The sequence below is a fragment of the Podarcis tiliguerta genome, assembly GCF_965153285.1.
Source record: "Podarcis tiliguerta genome assembly, chromosome: 3".
NCBI lineage: Eukaryota > Metazoa > Chordata > Lepidosauria > Squamata > Lacertidae > Podarcis > Podarcis tiliguerta.
The window spans coordinates 90,566,866-90,593,180 of record NC_139536.1 but is presented as its reverse complement, the minus strand read 5'-3'; the positions used below and the strand labels follow the sequence as shown (position 1 = coordinate 90,593,180).

The following is a 26,315-nucleotide window of genomic DNA, read 5'->3' as shown; positions in this document are numbered from 1 at the left end:
GGGTTGTGTGCTAAGTCTTTACTCTTCACTAATAAATAGTTTTGCTAAGGGAAAAGAAATCACCACTTAGTTCTCAAGGCAGCAACAACATATCCCTTTCTTGTACTCATTGCATGTTGTCAGAATACCCAGAAATAATATCTCAGCAAGATGAAGTGGTATCTCTAGGACAATGATTCCCAATTAGCTTAGTACTGCGAACCCCCTGGTTTTTCAAAAGCCAAGCCCACTTTTTGACAAATTTTGATATCTCTGTGGTAGTTTTTGTTATGTGAATTGTGCCATGGACACCCTGGGTGGGTTATGCGGATCCCCGGGGTCTGAGGACCACCAATTGGGAACCGCTGCTCTAGGTCATTGTCAATAGAGAATCAGAGTCCCACAGCACTGCTGTGAAAGGGAACAGCTTTTCTATATCGCACATGTTTGCAGTCCACCTCACTTGATAAATTTCAGCAGTGTCTTGCATGGTGTCAAAATTTGGCGCGCGCGCGCGCACACACACACACACACACACACACACACACAGAGCCTCTTGCATTCTGCTCAATTCACTATGTTGTGGTTGTGACACTCTATGGCGCTCCCTAGGCTCAGCACCCAGTGCAATGGAACCAGCCACGCTGCCATAAACCCACCTCTGTTCTTATCACATGTTTGGTCCTTAAACTGTTTCTTTTGATAAACAAGTAAGCATAGATGTAACTGCAAATTTGAAATTATAGGTAGCTTTCCTCCTTATTGGGTAGCAAGGACCTAAGGGAATCGTGGCAACAAGCACTTTGAGTATGTTAGTGTTTGCCAGATTTTGTCTGGCAGGCTGAACCTCTAACTCAAGGTTTCCCAAACTTGGTTCTCTAGCACTGTGTGTGTGTGTGTTGGACTACAACTCCCACCATCCCTGACCACTGGTTCTGCTAGCTAGGGATGATGGGAGTTGTAGTCCAAAAACAGCTGGAGAGCCAAGTTTGGGAAACGCTGCTCTAACTGGTCTCAATCTGTTTTGTGGTTTGCTAGAAAGCAGCCCCTATTTGGGGGGGAAAAAATCCATAAATTTCCCCAATGCTCCCTCCATCAGTTGGCAAGAGAACAAAGAGAACCTTGAGACCTCATGTAGCTTCCCCCGTGAGACCTGGGTCCTGTTTTGCTCATCACAGAAGTGTATTTTGTTAGGTCGACCTAGAAGATTATGATGATGATGCCCATAGGGTTGGCCTAGCTTTGTGCTGCCCCACTGGGTGTGTTTCCGCTAGGCTTTAAAGCGTCCCATTTTTAATACTCTCTTATTTCCTTAGCATCTTGGTGAATATGGACGATAACATTGTGAAGCACTATTCCAACGAGGATACTTTCCAGTTACAGATTGAAGAGGCGGCTGGATCTTACAAGCTCACTCTCACTGAGATCTAAAACCAAGCTCGTTGGGGCCTCTTGCGGGGCTTTTAAATGAAGGTGGTGAATGCAAAACCTCTCATTACTTTTGTCCTCAGGATTTAAATGTGTCTCTAGGGAAGAAGCCATTTGTTCTTCCAGGGAAGAGTATATTTTGGTTGTTGTTTAACAGCACTTCCAACATTTCTGTCCTCTTGGGAGCAACGCTGCACTTGGAGTAGATAAACAAAAGACAATGAATTGGAATTCCAAGTCCCCCACCCCTGGGGGGGGGGGGAAACACACCCCAGAATATTTTTACTAAAGCACTATGCAGTTACCTGCATGTCCCCTTTGCTTATTAAATGTGTATGTGTTCTTTCATCAGCTTAGAGTCTCTTACTAGGCTCCCCCCCCCCCAAAAAAAAAACTCCAATTGATGCTTACAGGAGTTCCAGAGAGGCTGGACTCGTATGATGTTTACGACCAAATATGGCATATGACTATCATTTACTTCTTCAACATCTTAGGGATGTGAAACTGCCTTGCTTTATGAAGAACTTCCTTTAAATTACCGTATGGATCCCCTTGGTGAGCTGTATTTGTATATAAATGCAGTGTATTTTGAAGGGTTGTAAATATGTACATATAAGTCATATAATATATATACATATATATATGTAAGACAAGATACATAAGATATCCGTGTGTGTGTGTGTGTGTGTGTGGATGTGTATAATATACATTGAATAAATGTGGTGAAGCCCATTGGGAAGGACTGTATTTATATAAATAATACACTGAGAAAAGCAGCCTCGGTTCTAAATTAAATTTATGCTGCATGTGTTCAGTCTCCTGTAAGGGGGAATTGCGGGGGGGGGGGTGAGTTTTAGCATAGCATACTTAATATTTATCATCAAGTGATAAGGTGGGACTGTCTCCATGCAAATTAATAAAGTTCAAGGTTAGAAGTAATGTATCAGTCCGGTAGAAAGCAGTAGTAAGGATGAGTCTATATTTTCTCCAAAGGTGCAAATGTGAAGAGATATAGGTCATGTGTACCCTCCTTGAAGATAAGATTTGATGTCTTGAACCTCAGGACCATAAAAACCAGTTTACCTCTCACCATTCTTTTCCTCTGAACTTCACTATGACCCACCTTGTGTTTGGCACAGTGTTTATTTGGGGAACTCAGGTCGGACCTACATTTACCTGCTAAGCATCTTTAAAAAAAAAAAAAAAACCCCACACATTGTATAACACTGAATAGCAATTTTCCACAGTCGGTCGCTCACTGCTCTGCAGTGCCATCTGATGTTGCATTTTAATAACACATTTTTAACGTTGTAAACAACAAGTGTAGATCCACCCTCTAGTCTGCATAAGGGTGGCATATCTAGGCCTACAAGATGCAAACAAACCTCATGGCTGCTTCACACCTCCTTTCACATGAGTGAATGAACAAGTTAGGATGTATTTGGTCAACCACAGTTTCCCATTACGTCTGAATAAGGAAAGTGTGGTTAGCAGCTTCGGAACAAGCCATAATATGAAGCCATTGTTTAAAGTTTTGTGATGGCTTGTGCCAAGGAAGGAACAAAGTGGTTATGTGCAAGACCCATGAGGCTCATTCATACCATGACTTAAAAGAAAGAAGATAGTCTAAATGCATGCATTCGTTGCCTTTTATCACGCAGTTTCATCATTTCAGTGATGCACCATTATGCATGTTAGCTTCACAGTTAGTTAATGGATATATGGTGCCGTTTGTGATTTACAGTGACCATGATCATGGATGGAAAGTGTTTTACTCCTCTTGTTTTTGATGCCAAATGTTATTAAGCCATGTTTTCAAGAGAAGTCTTATTTACTAGTAGAACTGCAGATATTGTTGAACTTGGATGTAAAGAATCCCAAGTGCCTGACTGAATATAGTAGTAGTAGTAGTAGTAGTAGTAGTAATTTTATTATTTGTACCCCGCCCATTGTACTGGGTTACACCAGCCTCTCTGGGCGGCTTTGATATACTGGTAATCTTTGATATACTTCAGATATTTAAAAGAAGCAGCAAAGATGAGGCCCAAACAGGAAACTTTATGGGGGCCTAATTTGCCAGGTGTATCTTTCACCTTCCCACATGATTACATGTCTTAGTTTTGACGCCCACGCCACAGAGGGCCTATGTACATCTACCAAGCATGAAATATCAAAATAGTTGCTGCCCTTTAATGGGGTTTTTCAGCAGCAATAGTTAAAGCGCTCTGAAAATTATTGCTCTGTGAGAGGGAATAGGGGGTCACTTAACCACTCTCAGCATCCTTAGGAAACTACAGCTCCCATGAGTCTTTGGGGGGGGAGTCATGACTGTTTAAGGTGGTATGATCCTGCTTTAAATGCGTAGCGCAGATGGGGCCTGTGATTTCTCAATGCTAGTACAGAGTTTTGCCTGTAACACCGCACATTATGCTCTTTGCTATGTTGAACAGCACTCAGTTCAATGAACAGTAGATACCCTTCTCCGTTGTGACCGTTGTTTGTTCTGCATGTGAGTTGCCTAGCAGCAGAACCCTGAAGAAAGAAATGTGTAAAAATCAACTATATAGGTGGAAATGAACCCCAAAAAGCACCTTTCCTACAGGGAAAACTTACACAGGTTTTTGAATGGCCAAACAGCTATTGGTTTAAAAAAAAGAAGAGAGCAAATCTTGTTATTAAAAACAGCAACCTTTGAATATGCTGCAGTTTACACTTCATGGTTAGATAAAAGGTACTTTGACAAGGTAATTTTTATACGCACACACACATTAAGTGCATAATTTTATGTCTGATGAAAACTGAAGTTTTCCTACATTAAGTGGAATGGACTGGGGGGGATCAGTCTTTTTTGTGTAAAAGGTTGAATTGATGCTTATTTATATACAATGCCTAAACTACTGATTGGTTTTCGGGGACATGGGGCTTAACTATAGCCATATTTGTAATGTTCTATGAAGTTGATTTTGGTCCTGTCTGCTATTTTTTGTCTGTCTAATTGAAAAATTACTGTAAAAGCAAGAACTATTAAATTTTATATGTCAGTTTGTAACCATTCTGTTACCTTTACCCAATGTTTATAATTATTACTTAAGCGTTTCCCTGGAGGGTGGGAAGCCAATACAATGCCTGCAGATATCTCAAACTGTGTTATTGTTCACCTTCACAGCTTCAATCAATGTAGGAATTCCTTAACTAGCATTTATGATCTAGAACGGTGGAAACTAGGGATTGGTGAAGAGCACACAAAAAATGCTCTTTGTAGCTTAGTCCTAATACTCGCCAATTATTTTGCATGTATTGATGTATGAAGAGTCCTTTCTAAAACTTGGAAGCCACCATTTCCATTATTAGGGTGGTGAGATGGGGCCAATGGACAATTATCAGATGAAGGCAAAAAATATTTTGGCTGGTTGCCACCAGACTTTTTTTCAGCCAGAATTCAGTTCCTGCACCTCTCAGGTGGGTGCCATTGCCATTGTAAGAGAACAAGGGAGGTGTTCATGGTGAGTTCCTTCCAGGTGCTTTCCCCCCAGAAAAATAGCACTGGGAGGCACAATACTCCAGTATCGGCTTCGGGGAGGTGGCAGGAGGCCTTCAGCATCCTGTAAGAGGCTTGACGCCTCCTTCCCAAAGCATGGGAAGCTTATACCCAGCTTAGGGAGGGAAGCACGATGCTCACATGTATGACATCAGGACATAGTTACACACCCACCCAACCCCCATATCGCCCTTGCAACCTCTGGCCCTAACTGTTCCCCTACAAAAAAATTCACCATGCCACTGCTTGAAAACATTTGACTTTACTTATCTTAAGCCCTCCAGAAGCTGCTGGACTCCAACTCCCATCAGCCGCAGCCAGCATGACCAATGGTTGGATATGTTGGAAGGTGTCGTCTGATGGACTTAGAGGTTCTCTTCCCTGCTCTTAAGTCGTAGGCACCAGCAAGCACTCAATTGTCAGAGCTCTGTCCCTTTATTATTAAGTGTACCCTTATAGAATATCTGCAGCTGTTCTTGTTCAGCGAAAGGCACAGTGTATTGTCCCTATGTGTTTTCAACAAATGCTTCTCATCCATAAATGAAAAATCATTGAAAAATCCAACCTTGCTAAGGAGCTAAGGGAGGCATATATCACCTTCTCTTTCCAGAACTTGTTTTGCAATGTATATAATGTACATAATTGCTCTGGCCTGCATGTACACATACCCTCAGAGAAAGCGATGAAGAGCAGTGCCAACTAGATTGACCTGGCTGCTCTTATCATTATCATTGGCCTGCTTGGGCAATTGCCTAAATAAATGCACATGCCTTGCTCTGGCCTGTAGGACAGTGCACTCGGCCTTTGGTGAAGCAAATAGAACGGGGGTGGACTTTGGTAATATGGCACCCTGAGCGAGAGCAAAATTTGACGCCCTCTTCCACTCTGCACTATGTCATAGTTTTGTGCCCCCTTGGCTAGGTGCCCTGTTGGCGGGCGAACTGACAATGCCCTAAATCCAGCACTGAGCACCTCCCCGTGTATGGTGTAGTGCAGAGACTAGGAAGGTGAGCTTGGCATCTTGGGATCAACTCTTTTCAACCTTTATACATACATTATTTTATTTATTCAGAATATTTATATTCCTCTTTATACTCCCAGTAGCCTTTCAAAGCAGCTTACGAAAGTTTCTCAAAATTCAATCACATAACTGGCAGATTCTGCATGCACAATTCCAGTTGCTTGACAAAAGCAGCTTCCCCAAAATATAGGACTTTCTGTGATAAGGAAAGTGTGGGGTGACTTCTGCCATAACACAATATCATTTCACTGCTGCACAAACAAATCAAAGGATGAATGCCCAGTATGTTTAATAAGCAGTTAGTCTGGAAGCACCCCCTAGTAAAGCCATTTGAAATAAATGAACCTGCTTAAAATTGGAATGCCAGACTCAGCTTAGCTTTTCTTCATCACTCTTTATTGAGTACAACCTTTTTATCCACTATTTCATTCCTTTTAGAGAGGGTTTTATTCTCCTAGGAATCCTTTCAGATTGGATTTCGCCATCACCTTGTCTTTATCAGGAGTTTTCTCTGGGATGAAGCTGCCGTGTATTGTGGAGTTACAGAAACTTATATCCTGCATCTGTAACCGTTTACAATTTACAAAGACATGAAAATAATACAAATTGAAGTCAGCAAGAAGCAGTCAATTAACCTCCGACTGAAGAGCTTATACTGTAGGTCAGAGATGGTTTGGGATAAGAGCTGCCTTGTTGTTGAGTGCTTCAAAGCAGACATCGTGAGGTCAACATAACTTGTAGGAAAGGCCTAAACATGATTCAAGATAATAAGCTACGAAGAACACAACAATGTGGCTTCCCTTAGCGAGAGGCGCTGGTATCTTGTCTGGAGCGCAGAACAGCCAAAAGTCTCTTGCTGGTTTCTCACTACTGCCACCCTGGAAAGTTCCTAGAATAGCCAGACTATAAATAAAACAGTGAATAAACATGTTCTTGGTCCCATATTGCCCAATTCATTTGCTTAAAACACACACACACACACAGACGACCAAGTTCCAGTTTCCTGGGTTTCCAGGAAAACCCTCTGGCTTGCAACAGGACACAGATTTGTTGACTAAAGTTGAAACACAACAACATCCTAGAAGTATCCAAACCTGAAGCTTATGCCTGTTTACTTGGAAATGAGTGTCCCACTTCTAAGTTCAACGGGACTCGGTCCCAAGGCAGTGTCTGTAGGATTGCAGCCTTAGAAAGAAAAGTGAAACAACAGTCCATTAGGGCAAATGCGGCTGCTCCTATCTGCCCACCTTCTTTGTACTGTATAATAATAATAAATGTATAACTTATACCCCGCCCATCTGGCTGGGTTTCCCCAGCCACTCTGGGTGGCTTCCAACAGGGGATTAAAAATACATTAAAACATCAGTCATTAAAAAACTTCCCTAAACAGTGCTTTCTTGCAGCTTCCTCCTCCTTAGTGTCAGTGCTGCCTGCATAGAATTCAGCAAGCAGTAGGATGATGATTGTGGCACTTTACTTTTGGTCCCCCTGCCTTCTGCCCCACAAGCCCCAATGGGCATTAGCCACCATGGCTGCAAGGCATCCTCCAAAGGCCACACCCCAGCAGGAGGCCCACACCAGCACCCTAGAGCCTCTTGACACAGTCTTCCTTTCCCCCCCCCCCTTGCTTTTGCTGCCTTTTAACCTGTGCCCTCCAGTGACAGGCGCAGCAGCAACAGTTTCTGTTCACCTTGCCCTTGCATTCTGGGCAGTGGTGCAAGAGGAACAGAGCAAGTGAAGCGGGTGGCAGCTATGGGGAGGAAGAAATGGGGCAGCTCAAGTGCAGAGCATTTTGCCCAAGGATCTCCCAAACCCTTGACCTGATGGTTGAGGTCGCTTCCAGAAGATATCTTTACTCATTTATTTGTACGAAGTTTGGAGGGAGGTAAGATGGTATGCGCTATCCAATGAGCCTTGATTCTGATTTGTTATAATGCAGAGCCAAGCAAGTGTTACCCTCCACTTTCCAATGCAGTTTCTCACCATTATCCTTATTGCAAAAAGCCTGATTTTGGGGGGTGGGGTGGGGGTTGTTGCACAAGGGGGTTGTCCAAATCAACTTTATTTCTGCAACCTCAATTTGCTGGTATGCGATTGACCCTACCTGAACATAGTGACAGTCTGGAAGTGCTCTCAGTGGAACCAGGAGTGCCATCCCCTAAGGAACCCAAATATTTTTGAGGAGGGGGCTGCCCCCCATGTTCAAAGTCCTGGCTCCTCCTCCTGCTGCTGCTGTGGAGGGGAAAGAGTGGTGGCAGAAGGAGGAGGGAACTGCCAGCCATTGAAGCTGCTCTGCCACCCCCTGGCTCCTCCATCGTCCTTCAAACCCCACCCCCCAAATTCCCCATTGGAAGTTGGTGCCTCTGAGTAAAACAAAAAACCATGTTTGAACATGTTTACACTATTTTTCCAGCCAGATGTTTTGTTCTATTTCATTAGTAATGATTTTTTTTAAAGTGTCCTGAATTCACTGGCCTACCAAAATAATGAAGAAGTATCTCCTCTAATACCACACAGGAGGGAGTCTATTTGTTCTTTCCTTTCTTCAAAGCCCAATTCTTCGCCAAAGCTTTTCCTGAACCATTGTTAACTGATCTGCATTTTATCAGCCAACTCTACCCTTGCTAGTTTTTTTTTGTTTTTTTTTAAATAATAATCACAAGGCTTCTGCATTAGGCATAATTGGATAATCCAGTCATTGCCCATGATAAAGCAGAATTCACCATCCTTGCAAAGGAAGCAGCCTGCCCTGTTGCAAGAGGACTCCAAGCCCCAGAGCAATGACTCATTACACAGAAATGCAAGGATAGGAATCCTTGGAGAACAGATAATGCTTCATGATAATCATCAGTATTATTTTACTGAGGACGGATCATTCTTATTTTTTGAGGGGAGGGAATGGGCATCAGCTATGAGAAATTTGGGGCAAATGTTGAATTATTGGGACTGGGGGAGACCCAGATTCAAATCCTGATTCAACTGTGGTTCTCTACATCACATTAGACTAGGCCCTATAAAGTGTTGTTGGTTTTTTTTTTATAAAAACGTGTTTCCATAACACAGAATGTGATAGCTGGCTTAGCCCCAAATACTGAATAAGCTTTCCAGAATGATAAAGAGCAGAATGCATCTCACACATTTATGTATAAAACAAAAATCTAGCTTTTGGGGGGCAGGTGGAGGAAACAGCTCTAAGAAGGTGGGGGATCACTATGTTGCAGGGGTTGGGCAATGTTTTCAGCAGGGAGGCTGGTTGTTCCCTCAACCTCTGTGGAGCATTTGGATTAAGTAGGAATGGCTGCGGGACATGGGTGGCGCTGTGGGTTAAACCACAGAGCCTAGGACTTGCCGATCAGAAGGTCGGTGGTTCGAATCCCCGCAACGGGGTGAGCTCCCGTTGCTCGGTCCCTGCTCCTGCCAACCTAGCAGTTCGAAAGCACGTCAAAGTGCAAGTAGATAAATAGGTACCGCTCCGGCGGGAAGGTAAACGGTGTTTCTGTGTGCTGCTCTGATTCACCAGAAGTGGCTTAGTCATGCTGGCCACATGACCCAGAATCTGTACGCCGGCTCCCTCAGCCAATAAAGCGAGATGAGCGCCGCAACCCCAGAGTCGGCCATGTCTGGACCTAATGATCAGGGGTCCCTTTACAAAGGTAAAGGGACCCCTGATCATTAGGTCCAGACATGGCCCTAGAAACCCTAGAAACAGCTGCATACCTGTTAGTCACCTGACATATCCATAACATCAGTTGAAGGGTTTTCCTTTGCCCTGCCAGAACTAATGAGGTCCACATGATGTAAGAGTTGGAGGCCCAGGGTGTAGATTTTATTAATTTTAAAAATGTTCCAACATTAAGTGTATTGAACCTTTCTAGCCTTGATTTTGTTTGTGTGCCTGCCTATCATGACTCCAATGCTGCATTCCTTTCCTATCTAACCCTGAAAGTGGCACAAATGGTCATTTAAGGATGTTGTTCTAGTTAACATCAGAGTGAAAATCCAAACCTATCCTTGAAGTCTCCTGGGAAATAGATAGGAGAGGCAAGCGAAAGTGAGATAAAGAAAGGAATGTCAACAGCACCATGAAGGCCTGGTTGCCAGAGGAATGGTGATAGAGGTGCAACATTTGAGACCAATTGTTTTGGGACAGCCCAAGGAAGTTGATATCAGTATGAAGCCATGCCTATTTTACATCCCATGACCTGTAACCTTTCTTAATGTATGTAGAAGGGTGTTTAGAGATGTTTTGATGACTCTTTATGCACTGTGGTGTTAGCAGCCTATATACGGTAAGCTTTGTTCTGATGTATCTTGGGGCAGCCCTTCTAAGTAGCAGTTGAGCAGCTGGTTGGCAAGGCTGTCCTATTGCAATAAACCAGGTTCCTACAGAACACAGAGATTGTTATTATTATTTGGTTCCATGTTTTATTTAAAGGTGCTCCCTCACCTGGGTAAGAACAAAGGTGGTACAGAAGTAAATTCTTATCTCACACAGACCTGAGGTTCCCCACCACTATCTTCCAAATGTGTGATGAATACAATGAAATGGGTCTGTCGCTGATTGATTGATTGAATTTATATACCGCCCTATACCTGGAGGTCTCAGGGCAGTTCACAAAAAAAGGTATCACTGTCATTGTATCTCACAGTATGCTGCTTTAGAAATAAGACGTGCTTCTCTTCCTCTGTTAAAACCTAGAATAGCCTCTGCCTGTCATACTTTAAAAACATGTCCTCAATCTCGCTCTCTTTAAAAGGAATAGTGTTTTTTGGGGAAGTGAAGGGCCAGGCTGTTCTCTTACTCTCAGGTAGTGCTGAATCGGTGCCCTCCCCCCCCCTCTCCCTCCGCACCGCCCAGGTCCCCAGGGAAGAGTTCCTGCTATGTTTGGATTAGGTGCTCAAATGTAGTACAAGGCACCCTGACACAGATTTGACCCCTGGTTTCAGGACAACGCTGTGTGGAACGTGGCTCATGTCACTGCCAGCTCCCAAATGCCAAGCCTGGTGGGGGTTTTCTTTTTCACTTCCACAGCTTGCCAGCAACCATTCAAGAATCCTTCTCATTTGTAAAAGAGACAGCTGTCGCCCCATTCCCAGGTTCACTTCTATTTGAGAACTGCTGCGGAGGCAAGCTGTTCCTCTCTGTGTTTTGACCTCTCCCCTAGTTTCGGGCTGCCAGGCTGGCATTGCTGGCGTTTTCAGGACTTGCCTTGGCCTCTGACCCCCTTTCGCTTGGAGCAATGGTGGGGAGAAGTGGCTGAGGGGCAGGAGGAGTGATGTGGAACAAAAAATGACAGGCAGGGGGAAAGCTGCACCCCCCGCTTCCACTTCATGACTTTGCAATTGCTCCTTTGCAGAACTGCTTCTTCCCCAGGAAAAATAGCAACAGCCATTGGGGGCCTTTGTTGCTTTGCAGATCTGTTTGTGTATACTGCATTGTGTCCCTCTCTATCTTGAAAGCTGCTCTTCTTCTTCTTCTTCTTCTTCTTTTTCTTCTTCAGAATTGAACTGAGTTTTTTCTAAATGCAGCTGGACTGGCTAACCACCTTTTGAAGGAAAATCTGTGGGCCTAATTCAGTTACTCAGTGTTTACAACACCAGCATGCTAGTGGAAGCCAGTGCAAGGGCTCCTGATAGCACAATGGAGCTCTCCTCCAAATCTGCTTGGGGTGTGTGTGTGCCAGGAGAACCCCAAGAACAGGGAGGGAGAGGAGGGAATTATTGCACCAGGCAAGCAGAAAAGCATGATCAGAAGAGTATGACATTGAATTCCTCCCCTAGAGTTGAAAGTGACTTAGGCCAGCACCTGCCAATGCAGATAACACACCTTACCATCTAGAGAGGAGTCCTGAAAAATCATCAAGTCCAGAGTTTAACATTACCTAACTGCACCTGAGCCTCCCTTCTCAAGCATACTCAGAGGATGGGATCCCCATCCTATTTTATCTGCCGTGCCTGCCTTTGTTGTGTTTTTGCCTGATAGTACTGTGATCCTTGTGACTTTTAAGCACGGTAAGTTCGTACCCTCCAACATTTATCTGAGGGAAATAGGGACGTTGTAAGGAAAAGTGGGACATTCCAGGGTCAAAACAGAAACCAGGGTGGCTTCTGCAAATCTGTCTCTGGAAAATAGGGACATTTGGAGGCTGTGTAAGCAACCCAAATTAATACACGTAGCATTAGAAAGGCAGGGGGACCACAGATCTCTGCAACAGCGCTCCACACCCAGAACTAGGATCTATTCCATCCGCAATCATACTGACCCACTTATACCCTTTTAGCTAGGCTCTGGTTACTGCAGAAAAGTCAAGCAGGTGCAATTCCCTTCAAATCAGCTCCCATTTCTGCCAACCGTGCATAGCATGTAGTCACAGGAGTGTGATATAATCCTGGAATTGGGGAATTGGGAGCTTTGTATTACAGTGGTCCTGGCCCTACTTGCAGGACCAAGTCCAGAAAACAGCACTGGGAAAGTGCTTTTCAGCTCCCTGTCAGTTGTGTACTACTGGCTGCTCCCACTCTCTTTTCGGCACCTGCTAAAAACATTTCATTCATGCAAGCCTATCCCTCTAAAATCTGTGGCCTTTTAAACTGGGGGGGGGGGGGGAGGTATTTTGTCTGTTCATTACAATGGCCATCTGTCATGGATGCTTTTAGTTGAGATCCCTGCATTATAGTTGACCCTTAGGACCCCTTCCAATTCTATAATTCTGTTATTTTTTGTTTTGTTTTTGTATTATAACCTGCCCTGCAGGGTGGTACAGTATAGAAATTTAATAAATAAGAATACTCCAGACATGCAGAAGTTGGCATCTCATTTGCTTTTAGCTTCAATTTTAATTATAACTTTAATTAAGGGGGGCAGGGAGAAATGTTTCAAATTGGTCTTTTATTCTAATCTTTTATTTTTATGCACGCAAGCAGTACAGTATATATATATATATATATTTACTGTACTGTATAAGTTTTGTCGAATATGTATGTGTTTTTTTGTGTGGGTTATTTTCTTTTTTTAAAAAAAAGATTAACCAATAAAAACGGAAAAGACGGAGACTATTCGAAAAGAAGGTGTAACGAGGCTTTTCCTCAGGGCAGGATGGTTCCGCAGAGGAGCCACGCCCTTTAACGGCCACTCTGCGTGGCCGAAACGCAACATCTGGCAATAATAGCGTGTGTGGCGAGAAAGGACACCGCGTCACGCTCGGCTGCACGATCTCGAGCCGCGGGCGGGGCTGCCAGAAGCGCGCGGCGCTGTTGCTGGGGTGGGGGCGGCGGCGACGTTGTCGACGCTCTCAGCCCGGTCTCTTTGCCGCGCGCGCGCGCCCTGCCTCGCAACACGCCCCCTCGCTCTCGTCCCCGCCCCCGCCCCTTCCCGCTCTCACGTCCGGGCATTCCCTGGCTGGCTTGCCGCCTCCCCGCTTACTGACAGCCAGCCGGCCCCGCCCTTCCTCTGGCCCAGCCAGGCTCCTCCCTCCCTCCCTCCTTCTCCTCGCGCCGACCTTTCCCCTAGTTTCCAGAAGGTGGTTCGGCTACTCGGCTCGCCGCCGCGGAACGTGCCCACGAGGGGCCTTTCCTGCTATCAGCATAGCTGCACGAGGCAATCACGCCGCCCGGCGGAGCCCATTGGCCAGCCCGGAGGAAGCTCGTGCTGCGATTGGCGGGCAGCCTCTCCCTCCTCCCTCTTCCCCTTTCGTTCTCTCCTCCTACCTTCGCCCGCCTCCCAGCTGCTTTTGCTGTATGGAGTGTTTTGGTGTGTTTCCCTCTGTGTTTTGGCTGCTCGCCTCCCTCGGAGGAGGGAGGGCGGGAGGAGGTAGGTGGGAGGCAGGCAAGCAAGCAAGCAGGCGGAGGAGGAGGAGGAGGCGGTTCTGGCTGCAGCTCTTGCTGGCTTTGTCACATCGCTGCTGCCTGCGGGAGCTTCCACCATGCATACCTCGCCCTGCGTCGAGGCGATGGGAGATGCCCCCGCGGTGAGTACCACTTGCTGCACGGGGCGACGCGCGGGTGGGGGCGCGGATGCAGGGCAAAAAGACCCAGCCTGCCTCGATTTTACTCCCCGCTTCTAATCCTCCTCGCTTTCCAAAAGGTGCAAACGACTTGAGGTGCATGCGGGGTGTGAGGGGGAGGCACTGATTCCCTGCGTGCGGGGAGTAGGAAGGAGAACAACTAGCCTTTCTTATTTATTGCTTTATTTCATCTCGTCACCGCAATCCATGGGTTGCCAAGACGCCAAGGTGATGGGAGCGAGAGATGCGCGTGGGGGGGGGGACAGCCTTCCTCTCTTATTTTTATTTTATTTCTATGGACTAAACTTATATGCCGCTTTTCGCCCGTAGATCCCCGGGCGGTTCACTGCAAATCCGGGAGGGGTCGTGCTAACAAAGCCCATTAACGCTAGCCTTTCCTCCGGGCCAGGTCCTTGCTAACTTACCTGGACTTGGTGAAGGCTTATGATGGTGCATAATAGGTTAATGCTGCTCCTTTCCTCCCTCCCTCGCTTCTGGTGACTGGGAGCTATGCAAGCATAAGCGTGTGGGATGCCCTGGACGTTTGTCCTTCTTGCGCCACCCCCGATCCTGCCCCAGGTTTATTGGGAAGGAAGTTCTGCTTAGTTTCCATGGAGCAGGCAGACTTGCCAGTCAATCCAGCCTGCACGAAACTGCTGCTTTGCTGGATCTAGGGTGGTGGTGGTGATGTCTTACACTGACGCACATCGAATAATGTGCATCAGCATGAGTAATCCCAGTGATCCCGCAGTTGCCCGGTTGTTGCATGAGTATTACAGAGATTACAGTAAATGCAGGGAGGAGTGGTCTCGCGGCTTAGGGGAGGTGAGAGCCTTTGAGGAGGGTTTCTTTCTTTGTTAACTTGTGTCATTGCAAAAAGAGAGAGAGTGAGTCCTAGCCCCCCACCCCACCCCCGCAGGCAGCCTTTACTTTTGGACCTTGTGGGCAGAGCTACCCCGCCTCACAGGGCTTCCCAGCAGTGGCTCAGCCAGAGACCACCACCCACTTGCTCACATGGCTATTTTGATGCATGACGTCGCCCCACTCCTCCCCCCCCCACCCCTGAGCTATATTTGGAGTGGGTGGTTGCTCTGGATCCCATGAGGGGGGAAAGAAAGCCTTCCGCCCCATTCCCTCCCTTTTGGAAGGTGGCGCTTCGCTGTCTTCCACCCAATCCACATGGACAACGTCATTTTGCTGATCTGCATGCCGTTTCCTCCCCCCCCCCCCCCAGTTTTTTAAAAATACTGTTATTAAAGCAAAGACAGTGCGAGGAAAGGGGGGGGGGGAGGTCGGTTGGGCAATTGGACCTGCCGTTTGGTAGTGTTTCTTGGTACAGTGAATTGGTGGGGTATTTCCTGCCGTCTTTGTGATGGCTCTGGCTCTGCTTTTGCAGCCCGCTTCTGTTGTGCTGTGTGCCAGCTCATCCAGCTTGCCTCTGCAGTGTCTGGGTGAAAGGAGGTGATTTAAGGACAAGCCGCCAGGCTAAGTTATGGAGCCGCGCGTGCCTGCTTGGAAAGCAGACCAAGGCGCGTTGAACTTATTTCCTCCTTCCTTCCGAAGCTTATCAAGCGATTGTGGATTAATAATTGTCACGAACTGCAAGCGAACCTAAAATTCTTCTTCTTAAACGTTTCTCATCTTGGATTGTCTAGCCTTTGAATAGGCTGTCCCCCTCCCCCAAGTTCTTTTAAATCTTATTAATTTGACACAGATATATTTTAGCACCCAAGGAAAATAATGTTCATCAGTTGCAAGCAAATGGAAAATTCCTGCTGGTTTTTAAGCATTTCTCCTCATATTCTGAAATCTTTTACCTCATTAAATATATCAGTTTCAAGATTGCCCGTCTTACTCCTCTTTATCTCCAGATTCTTTGAGTTCATTTGAGTTTCTTGTGAACTTGTGATACCAATCTGTTAGGGTTGCTTCACATTTCATATTAGCTTTACCATGTGAATAGGTGCTTTCTGTTGGGTTCATTCATTATTATTATTATTATAGTAGTAGTAGTAGTAGTAAATATGGCAGTTCTGCGGCATCTAAGGGAGCATAATAATTGTCTGCAGCCACTACATGGCTTACTGTCCAGCAGGCTGATTCCACTTTCCTTTTTATTCTGGGCTTCTAATTGCCAGTTTTGAGTGTGAAACTGAATAGGGAGTAGAATCCTGTGCACATGTGGGGTTCTAGACTGGTGAAAGGTATCTGCATTGCACTTACTTGCTATAGGGAGATGCTCATGACCAACAAAATATGGTGGCTTTGACCGATGCATGAGTCAACCATGCTGGGAATTTATTTCAGCGGCCTGTTGTGTTGCCTGTATTTATTACTCTTTCTAAGAAACCATCACTGAACAAAACTGGAGATCCCCCGCCATGTCTCATCTTCCCTGCAGTTTTGGAATATTAACATTAAATACTGTGTCATTCTGGGAAGTCACTTTAGAAAGTTGAAGCAATGCTGCAGATGTTACATCTTCTTGGACCTTCTTGGACCTTTCCCAACACATGAGTGTGCACACCCACCCACCCCCTCTCTCTGTTGTTGCCATGGTCTGCGCTAACTGAAGAAAGGAATAACTTTCCTGTGGAAGAGCAAAGTTGGCAGCCAGATTTTGCTTTTTTAATCTCTGGGGGCCTGATCCAATTTAAGTTGCACGTAAAAAAAGGTATTATTGTGCAACTTGGTTGTTCCAGAAGGTGAACAGGATATGTATTTGAATACGCATCGCATTCAAAGCAGTGCAGTGCAGGAAAGCAACTGAATGCACCTGTGAATTACCCAGCAATTGATGTGCACGCATGCTGAGTCAGCTCATTGGTCAGGCCAGCCTAGTACTGCTTTCACTGACTGGCAGCAGCACTCCCTTGGCTGCCAGTCATTGCTACCTGTTATTATTTTAGCAGGTGATAGATAGAACGTGGAGCTCTGGATGCAGGGAATGTACTGTACTAAGTATTAAGCTATAGCCTTTCTTCTGCTCATGTGTGCCGACTTAGAAACTGGATTGGGACTCTGGCATGTATGATGCCTTTTTTAAAGCAGACAATAGTGCATATGCTTGTTTTCCGTGTGACTTACAAACAATGGCTCACTTATCTCTAGGTTGACATTGTGGACATCTATGAATCCATACGTGAACGGCAGCGTCACGACAGTGAAAGGTCTACTTGTAGCACCTTGGAACAGAACGACATAGAAGCAGTAGAGGCACTTGTTTGTATGAGCTCCTGGGGTCAAAGATCACAGAAAGGCGACCTGTTGAAGATAAGGCCTCTTACACCTGTCTCAGATTCAGGTGATTTCTCAATGCACACTGAACCCACGTCTGAGTTGCCTAAGGATTATAACTTTCTATCCACACTGGTAAGGAAAAAACAAACAAACCCTGAAACAAAATGAATTTGCATGGAATCGATATGAATATTTTTAAGAGGAAAGACATGAATATGTCCCCCATTTAATCTGTTAGCAGTAATTTCTTGGTTTGGCTTGAGGGCATTTATTATGCAATAAGCTCTTAAGAGAACAGCATACATTTCCACTCACAAGTACAGTTGCTTCAGTTTAGTTAACGCTGTGTTTGAGGTTATTTTGGAATAATGCAGTCTTCCCTATCCTGGGATTCTCCAGAGGATGATGATGATTATATATATATATATATATATATATACACACACACACACACACCACACCGCCCATATGGCTGGGTATTCCCAGCCACTCTGGGCAGCTCCCAACAGAATATGATTGCAAACCTTTTTCAGACCATGGCCCCCTTCCAACCTTGTTTTCTTCCTGTGCCCCTCCCATGCGTGTAGCCGGGGGGGGCAGTTGCCCCCCCCAATAAGTAACAGTCAATACAAATCTGAGGTTCTGCTCCGCCAACAAAAGCCTGCCCCCCTAACAAAAATCCTGGCTATGCCCCTGCCTCCCCCCATCCTACCGGTAGAAAGATAGCCATTTAAACGTGTGTTTTTTTTCAAATAGAACATGTTTTATAATTTTCATAATTTATGCAAAATGCAATTACACAAAATGATAGGAACATAGTGAAATATTGTTGAAGCCGAAAAACAGAACAATGGAGCTGGAAGGGACCCCAAGGGTCATATTTCTAGTGCAACCCCCTGCAACGTAGGAAACTCGGCTAAAGCATCCATGACAGATGGCTATCCAACCTCTGCTTAGAAACCTCTAGGGAAGGAGTGTCCAGAATCTCCTGAGGGAGATCCATCTTCCATGTATTATCAAAAAGTAAACAACACTTATTTGACACAGAGGAGGAAACCTACAGATGCAGTCCAAAAGGCGCACAGGGAGTTCTGGATATATAGGAAAATTCTAAAAAGCAAGTGGTCCTCACTGACCTGGTGCAAAAAGATCTTGTCATCCAGAGAAGCCCTGGCGGCCTAGATAAAACACTATAGCCCCCCCCCCCCCTTACCTGGGAGTAAGGCCCACTGAACTCATTGCAGCTTTCTTCTGAGTAGACACTTGGTTATTTACTACATGCAAGTCAGCAGCACTAGATGACCCCACTCATCAAAGCGCTGGAGTGGATTTCACCCCATGCCTTGCAGAGCCAGGCTGACAGCAGTAAAGACTAAGATGAGCCCCTCCTAGCTAAATTTATCCTTAATGATCTCTCTGGGGAAAAACCAAACCAGGGTCTTTGAATATCATTATGGTTGTCTAAAAATTTTGTGGGGGGAACTTTTGTGTGGGGAAAGTAATAGTAATAATAATAATAATAACAGCAACAACAACAACAACAACAACGTGTCTGACTTACACTTAAATGTTATAAATATGAAAGCTAGGAATGATCATACCTAAAGTAGTATTTTGGTATATGTATACTACCTCTGCTTCTTTCCTCCCCCTTTAAATATAGTGTATGACACCACCCTATAGTCCAGATTTTGTTGAGCCTTCCACAACAGCACCGCTTTCGTCCCAAGCCACTTACTCAAAACCGAGGACAATCAAGACGAACATGTCTGCCTGCCTGATCACTCCTCCGGGTTGTGCTCTTCCTGCACCCAAGCCAGCTGCCCTGAATTTGGGGAGGGAGTCCAGCCAGACGCCAGCGAGAGCGGAGCAAGTTGCTCCTCAGCGTTGCAGAGCAAGGGCAACCAGCGTGATCCGTCACACCGGGGACAGTCCCGGTTACTCCCACCTTCCTCCTGTGCAAACAAAAGTGGAAGCTGCGCTGGGCACCAGTGCTTCTGCAGACGGGCACGAGGCACAAGACAAGAGACATCCCGCAGCCTTGCAAGACTGCGACATGGCGGACAGCATAGCTTGTGACACTTCGCCAGGACGCGAACCGTATTTGCACGGATCAGGTTGTTCCAGAGCCACCAGCAAAGGACGTGAACCCGTGAGGCTTGCTTCACATCAGACCCCTTTCCCAAACGCTTGCGAAAGTGACCCGCAGCAGAAGTCTCCCTCGCTGCTAGCCTCCCCGCTCTCCAACCCCCAAGTGATCTGCCAAATGATCCCCTTAGACGGACAAAGAGGTATGGTCCCAGGCTTCCTAAAGCCCTCTACTCAGATGGCAGCGACGGTCAAACCCATCCTACCCCACACAGCCCCAGTTTCTCAGCCTGTGCTGATGGGGCCTTCCATGCCTCAGGGGACTGTTATGTTGGTTCTTCCGCAGGCTGCTGTTGCCCAGGCGCCTCCTTGCCAACAAACTGTGATGTCTGTTGGGAATACCAAGTTGTTGCCCCTGGCCCCTGCTCCGGTTTTCATTGCCTCCGGCCAAAGCAGCGCACCTCTAATTGACTTTTCCCGGAGGAGAAATTACGTTTGCAACTTCCCGGGCTGCAGGAAGACGTACTTCAAAAGCTCTCACCTCAAAGCCCACCTGCGTACTCATACCGGTATGTATAGAAGAGATGTGGATGTGATCTGCCTCTTCTAATCCCTCTGTTGCAGATACTCAGGTGGGGATGTAGTTGCTTACGTAGCCAATAGGACACCACACAAACCCAAGAAGGGAAGAGCTGTAGCTCAGTGGCCTTGTATTCAGAAAGTCCCTGGTTTAATCCTTGTTTCTTCAGGTAGGGCTGGGGGAGACCCATGCCTGAAAGCTTTGAGCAGAACAGCCATACGGCCTAGACAAAACTGAGCCAGATCGACCCATGGTCTGAATTGGTATAATTCAGCTGTGAGCAGTGTTAGATGTATAAGCTAGGCACCAAATGGCTCCTTAAACCAGGGTTACAGTCGCCAAAACAGAATGTCTAGTTGCCATTTGGGGGCAAGGCAGCTCTAAAGTCGTATTTTTCAATACAACTTTTGGTTCCTGAAATTCGTTCTGATTGTGCAGATAAAATATAACAGATAGAATTCTGCAGGATCCTTCGCTACTGTGTGAAAACAGGCAAGATCCAAGGATCTCCAGATGGTGGATACATCAGGCACCATCCTGACGCCTTGGCATCGTCACAAGTGGTCACAAGTGGCTGATAGCCAAGTGCAAAATGCACCAGGCTCCTGGTGGATTTCAAAGTTTGCAGAGTACAAAAAAGAGAGAAAGCCTATTGGGGTGGCAGTGAGGGTAGACTAAAAGCCCAGACTAAAAGCCCTAAATGTGCTCAGTGGTCCCAGATGGCTGACTATGGGAAGAGACTGAAAACTGCATGGGAGGAGTAAAATGAGTATGGCCTGAAGGGGACACTGAAGAGAGCTACGCCACACAGTGTTGAAAGTCCCACTCTCATGTCTTTAGTGGTTGTCTAGCAACATGACTGAATATGGACATTTCAGGAGTGTGGAAATACGAGACTTGATAGTAGAACATTTCTTGTTTAGTGGAGAGGGACTGTTTTTAGGAAGACCAAAAGAGGAATGGGGAAACTGCAGCTATTCCAATGTTGCTGGACTACAGCTCCCATGATCTTGCCAGAATATTTACCATGTGTTGGGGCTGATGGGAGTTGGAGTCCAGTAACATATGGAAGGCCACTGGTTTTCCCCACCCCTATCACTGGTTTAGAGCTTCTAAATTCCTTGCATCTAAATGTCTAGGTGGAGACTGGGGAACTCCCCCTCCCTCCAAAAAACCCCCCACCCTCTGAATGTTCAGTAGAAGATCTGGAAAGAGCCACTACATGTGTACAGCTGTATGCATGTAGAGTCTTCCTTGTGGTCTGGAGCCCTCTTGGTTCAGGATACAGAAAGTCTGAAGAGAGCCCTAATTGCATTGAGTAGGTCTGAGCAGGTCTACAGGCTTAACTTCTAAGTAAGAACGATAACACTGTGCAGTAAATAGACTTAAGACCTGGTGTAACTTTAGGGAAAGGAATTTAAAGAGAAGGGTTATTTCATAACACGGGCCATCATGGGTGTCGTATTCTTTTATCTTGGGGGTGAAAAATACTGACCTTTAGCATTTTAATTGTAAAGACTGTAATCCCTTGATGAAAGGGTATGTCCCGGGATGTGTTGGGAACAAAGGAGGTCTTCTTTTTTTTATAAAACTTCTTGCTCTATTTATTCTTTAGAGGAGAAGCCCCCTGACTTCTGTAGTACTTCTTAGTAAGTGCAGATTCAAGACACGTTCCTGCAGTTGAATGAATTGCCTCTTGTCTTGTCCTTTCTTCACATACTCTGCTATAGAAAAAAAAAGCCAGTCCTAAACTAGAGATGGTTTGTGTGGCAATGTATGACCTCTTTGGTAAAACCATCTGTCTTGTTCTTGGGTTCCCTTTGATTCCCCCACCTACCTGCCCATGCTTCCTCCTTTCCAGGAGAGAAACCTTTCACCTGTAGCTGGGAAGGTTGTGACAAGAAGTTCGCCCGCTCCGATGAACTCTCTCGCCACCGCAGAACTCACACAGGGGAGAAGAAGTTTGCCTGTCCGGTCTGTGACCGCCGCTTCATGCGCAGCGATCACCTGACGAAACACGCTCGCCGCCACATGACGACAAAGAAAGTGCCCAGCTGGCAGACAGAAGTTGGCAAACTGAACAGAATTGCAACCATGGAGAAGCCTAAGAGTGAGACTCCTTTGAGCATGCTTCTGCCTATGCTGTCTTCTGGCTAGCAGGCCTGCTTTGGAAGATGAACATTTCAAGAGGAACTTGGGTGGTTTCCAAAAAACCAGCTTTGACTGTTTTTTTGTTTTGTTTTGTTTTTTTAAAGTATCCAAGAGTGGTTGCATTTATATTGTGGAGGAGGAGGAAAATCCTGTAAAGTCTTCTGCCCTCTCTTTTTCCTCCCCATCCCTTCGTATTAAGCCCTATTTAAATGTTAACGTTTTATTTCTGTTATCCTTTTGTTTTCTCCAATGCTTTTAGGGCATTCACCAGCACTTGGGGGGAGGAGGGAGAATATTTTTGGTGGAAATGTTGGCAATGGGCTTTGCAAACATATCTTTTCTGTTGAGTTAACAGTGGTTGATGAAAAGTGAAACAGGGTGGTCCCCCCCCCCCCCGGCATTTTAAACTAGTTTTTTTCCCCTATCTTACGAGTTCAGCTGTGGTCTGATCTTGCAAAATCACCCTGTGAGAAGAGTGAAAAGCAACATCAGAGGTACCACTTGGAAATTTATTTATTTTTTTCCAAACTAATTTGTAATTTCAGAGTGTCTGAACTCCAGTCTAGCAACTGAATCCACTTTAGGATTACCTGCTGTGCCACATTTTAAAGCAGTGTCGTTCTTTCCCAAATGTCTGAATATTGAGGCCTAGGTATTGTTGATGCCTATAACTAGCTCAGGACCAATTTAGGTGCAGCACTGACCATGTGCGTCCCTGCTGGGAAGTCCTAACCTGTGCAGTAATTCCACATGGTCAACTGCACGCTCAAAAGGTTTTAACCCTAGACACCATTCCATAATGCACACCCTCTGTTAGTCAGTGGTTGGTGTGTAAACACGTATGGATTAGTGGATGTGGTACATTGGCTACTTGAAGCTCCTGTATGTGTACGATTGTACAGTGGCAGGGCTTCATATATTCACCACTGCATTCAGATTTGCTTGTGTGAACAAAATCCTACTTGTTGCTTCCCTGCTTGCAGTCTGCTGGTCTGACTTGAGTTGGGTAAGTTTGGTGGACCTTGTTCATGTGTATTTTGTGGCAAAGGAGTGACTTGCTAAAGTGCCCCCTACATTTATTAATTGCAACGTGAGAAGTGCCCTTTTAATTTGAGTGCTGATAACGTTTGGAAGCCTTGGGGGCAGCTTGTCTGTCCGTTGGGACGGTCCTGCCAAACCGCAAAGACTTCTGTATATCCCGTCTTCAGAATGGAAGAACTTTCGGATCACATTCCCTTCAGAGTGAAAGTTAAGCATGCCCATCAATATATCCCTTATGACTTCAGTGGGAAAAATAAGTGCCTAGCTTTGGATTATGCCCTTGATCTCTTAATAGTAATGAGTATAAGGACCCCTTAAGGGAAATGCCCAAACCACATTGAGCTATTGTTTTGATCTAAATAAAGTCGGGGGAGGATTTATGATTTGAAGTAAAGGCTGAAAATGCAGTGCCTGCATAACCACTTTTATAATCATCCAAGCAAACATTTGAAAATCTGATCAATGACACAACCACAACAGATAGCACCTTAAATAATTCTCACTTGAGTAGTTCATAGGTAAAGAGAATAAACAAGGCAACAGAGGCAATTGGACATTAAGGGTTCAGCACTCAACTCGGCTCCTGTCTTGCCACTTTCAAAATGAGCTGGATTTATAATGGGAAATTGCTGACTGGCGATGGATTGTTCCAGATCAACAATTTGTTTCTCACAAAAGTGACCCAAATATTCTTAGCTTTGGCGCAAAAGCGCTTTGTGGAGATGTTAACTGCTGCTGTTGTGGTCTCCTTTTCCACAGCACATTGGATGAGCGAAATGAAAGGACGGCTGATGGAAGAGAACTAAAATTAAGGGTGGACCATTCAGCTGCCATTTCACATGATTTGCTCGATTCTGTATACATAATATTTAATCAAGCTGAGATAATTGTTCTAATGATGACGAGAAAGCATGATCAGATGTGTATGTATATATGTGTGTGTGGAATAAGTAATATCTGACACTTCATTGGTATCTGAAACTAGGTAGACCTCTCGCAGTTGGAATCTCAACCTGATCTCTTTATTATTCAGCCAAGATTGCAGTGCATTTGCCAATTTGTGTTGGAGCCATTGGAGAATATTTCCACAGATGGTGGGAGTTTACTTGGAAACACATCTGGAGTAAGTGGCTTGAGAAATGCAGTTCTAAAACACCTGCACCAATGTACCCTCAGTTTCAGCACAATGACTAGGGCAGAGATATGGTATGTGTGGCTCTCCTGATGTTGTTAGACTCCAGCTCCCATCAGCCCCAACCAGCATGACCAGTGGCCAGAGATTACAGGAGTTGCAGGCCAACAACATCTGCATTGCTGGCTTGGGCAGTACTGTTGAATAGGTTTGCCAGTATCTGCTTTTGTACCTCCGACAGCAGCCTGATCTGCAGAAATCAAGAAAGTGAAACTCACCCTAGCACTTCATTCACATTCTATGAAGACCTTCAGCTGCTAAATTTCTGCAAGTCAGGGGCAGAGACTGGTTGGCAACTCTACCAGCATCACATCATATGTTGGGAGCCTGCAGAGCCACTGCAATCAGTTTGCCCATTTTAAGCATTTAACTACCTCCCTGTCCATTATTGATAACAGAAGCACCCAATTCTCTCTTTTTTTTTTTAAAAAAAAAGTAGCCATGGTCATGGATATGGGAATTATGCATTGAAAGATTCTCATCAATTTAAACCAATCTGGCCTATATTCCCAATTCAAGTATATTGGAAGCAGGCAGACTTTGAAATTGATGATAAACCAATGCTGCCGCATTGTGTGAGCTACCAAGCCTATTGCAGTTTCCAGCGGTACATTGTGGCTTGGCAGGTGATTAAGCAGATGGAAAGGATAGGAAGTTTCCAGGAAGTTCTCCTAGGTGAGTGGACTGCATTTGATGGGTCACTAGTTCTGCACGCATGGAATGTTACCCATACTGCACCTTACTGTATTTGTGTGCTTGATTTACTATAAATAATAAACTTTATTTCACGAGCCAGCAGATCTGTGGCTCCTCTGAAACATGTTAGAAGGTGCAAGATGAGTATAAATAGGTTTTCCCCCCTTCACTTTATGGTCACCTAGTTGAACAAAAATGAATATTATACACGTTCAGTGTTAAAAAAAGGAGCTGGTGAGAAGACAAGCTACATGGCAGAAATGCAGTGTATATGAAACCAAAATGCAACAACTTGATTAGTCTGGAACCACTGTCTCTGCCCCTTTCTGACAATATGCAGACGCAATAGTCCATTTTTCTCTGGTTTAATTCCATTGAAGTTCATCAAAAGTTGCCAGAAGTCAAAAAGATTTTCCTTGTGAAATTGCGAGGCTTTTCAAAAAGTTTCCTAATTCTCTCCCCCCTCTCCCATGCTGATTATTACCTGACTTAAGATTATGGGAATTTATGTTTGGTGTAGTAAAATATTGTGCCTAATATTTTATAAACCTTGTTTTGTCTTTCTGTTCATTTTATTGTGGGATTCCTGTATTTGTGTGTATATGCAAATATTGTTTGTATTCCTTCAAGGGCTGCATTGTAATCCCTCTTCTAGTAAAGTGAATATTTGCATAGATGGTTTTGCCGTTTCTCCTCCCCTCTGACAGCTCTCCTTTTACCTCAAAACAATAGGGAAAGAGGAGAAAGCAACGTTTTTCTTGGCCGATACGAATGCTTTGCATTTACACCACACTTTGAAACACTCAAAAGTGCTTCGCATGTACAAGATCTGCAGAATTTTGCAGTCAACCCTGATGCAACCAAACCTTTGCATCAGCAAAGAGTATTGAAAACAAGGATTGGGCATGACCAGCCGATAGCCTCTTGTGCACAAATCTTCACGAATGCACAATAGAAAGAGTGTCTGGAAGGGGGCCCTTTGAGAGATGAATGGGACCATTAAGATGATGAAAGGGTGTATGTTTTGGCAAGGGAAGCTGGCTCCTATCTGGAACAAGTGGCTTTCATTCTAAAGGAAAAGGTTCCTGGGGAAATCCGCCAACCACTTGACTTGAGTGGGCATGTTTTCAAAGCAGCGTACGTGGTTCCATCAGCCTCAGCTGATTTTTGCAGGGAATTTCCTGTTTCAAAAAACAGACTGACAGAAGAATGGCATGTGCATCCCAGAAGGTTTCCATAGTGCGATGGACCTTGGTTTTAGGTACATCTGTATCTATTCCAAGTAATTTCTTGTAAAGCGCTGGCCAATTCTTGAATTGTTTCGCAGTCCTAAGCTGTCTCCATGAATGACGCATAAA

The 26,315-nt window shown here is 45.2% G+C and overlaps 2 protein-coding genes and 1 long non-coding RNA gene across 5 annotated transcripts in view; all 3 read left to right on the top strand.

Moving 5' to 3' along the window:
• GRHL1 (grainyhead like transcription factor 1) overlaps nucleotides 1-4,456 on the top strand; it is a 57,842-nt gene extending 53,386 nt beyond the window's left edge. For all 3 annotated transcript variants that reach the window (XM_083431659.1, XM_083431660.1, XM_083431658.1), the window contains exon 16: nucleotides 1,296-4,456. In XM_083431659.1, the coding sequence (XP_083287785.1) occupies nucleotides 1,296-1,410 (115 nt within the window). In that variant the 3' untranslated portion in view covers nucleotides 1,411-4,456. The remainder of the gene's footprint in view (nucleotides 1-1,295) is intronic.
• A 1,566-nt stretch (nucleotides 4,457-6,022) lies between these two features.
• LOC310674441 lies at nucleotides 6,023-8,357 on the top strand. Its single transcript, XR_014509596.1, has 2 exons — nucleotides 6,023-7,998; nucleotides 8,081-8,357. It is a non-coding gene; the product is annotated as an uncharacterized lncRNA (long non-coding RNA).
• Nucleotides 8,358-13,475: 5,118 nt separating this feature from the next.
• Nucleotides 13,476-25,631, top strand: KLF11 (KLF transcription factor 11). Its single transcript, XM_083431687.1, has 4 exons — nucleotides 13,476-13,933; nucleotides 17,081-17,341; nucleotides 18,873-19,866; nucleotides 21,739-25,631. Exons 1-4 carry the CDS (start codon nucleotides 13,889-13,891, stop codon nucleotides 22,032-22,034), a joined length of 1,596 nt encoding a protein of 531 aa, XP_083287813.1. The 5' UTR covers nucleotides 13,476-13,888; the 3' UTR covers nucleotides 22,035-25,631.
• The last annotated feature ends 684 nt before the right edge of the window (nucleotides 25,632-26,315 follow it).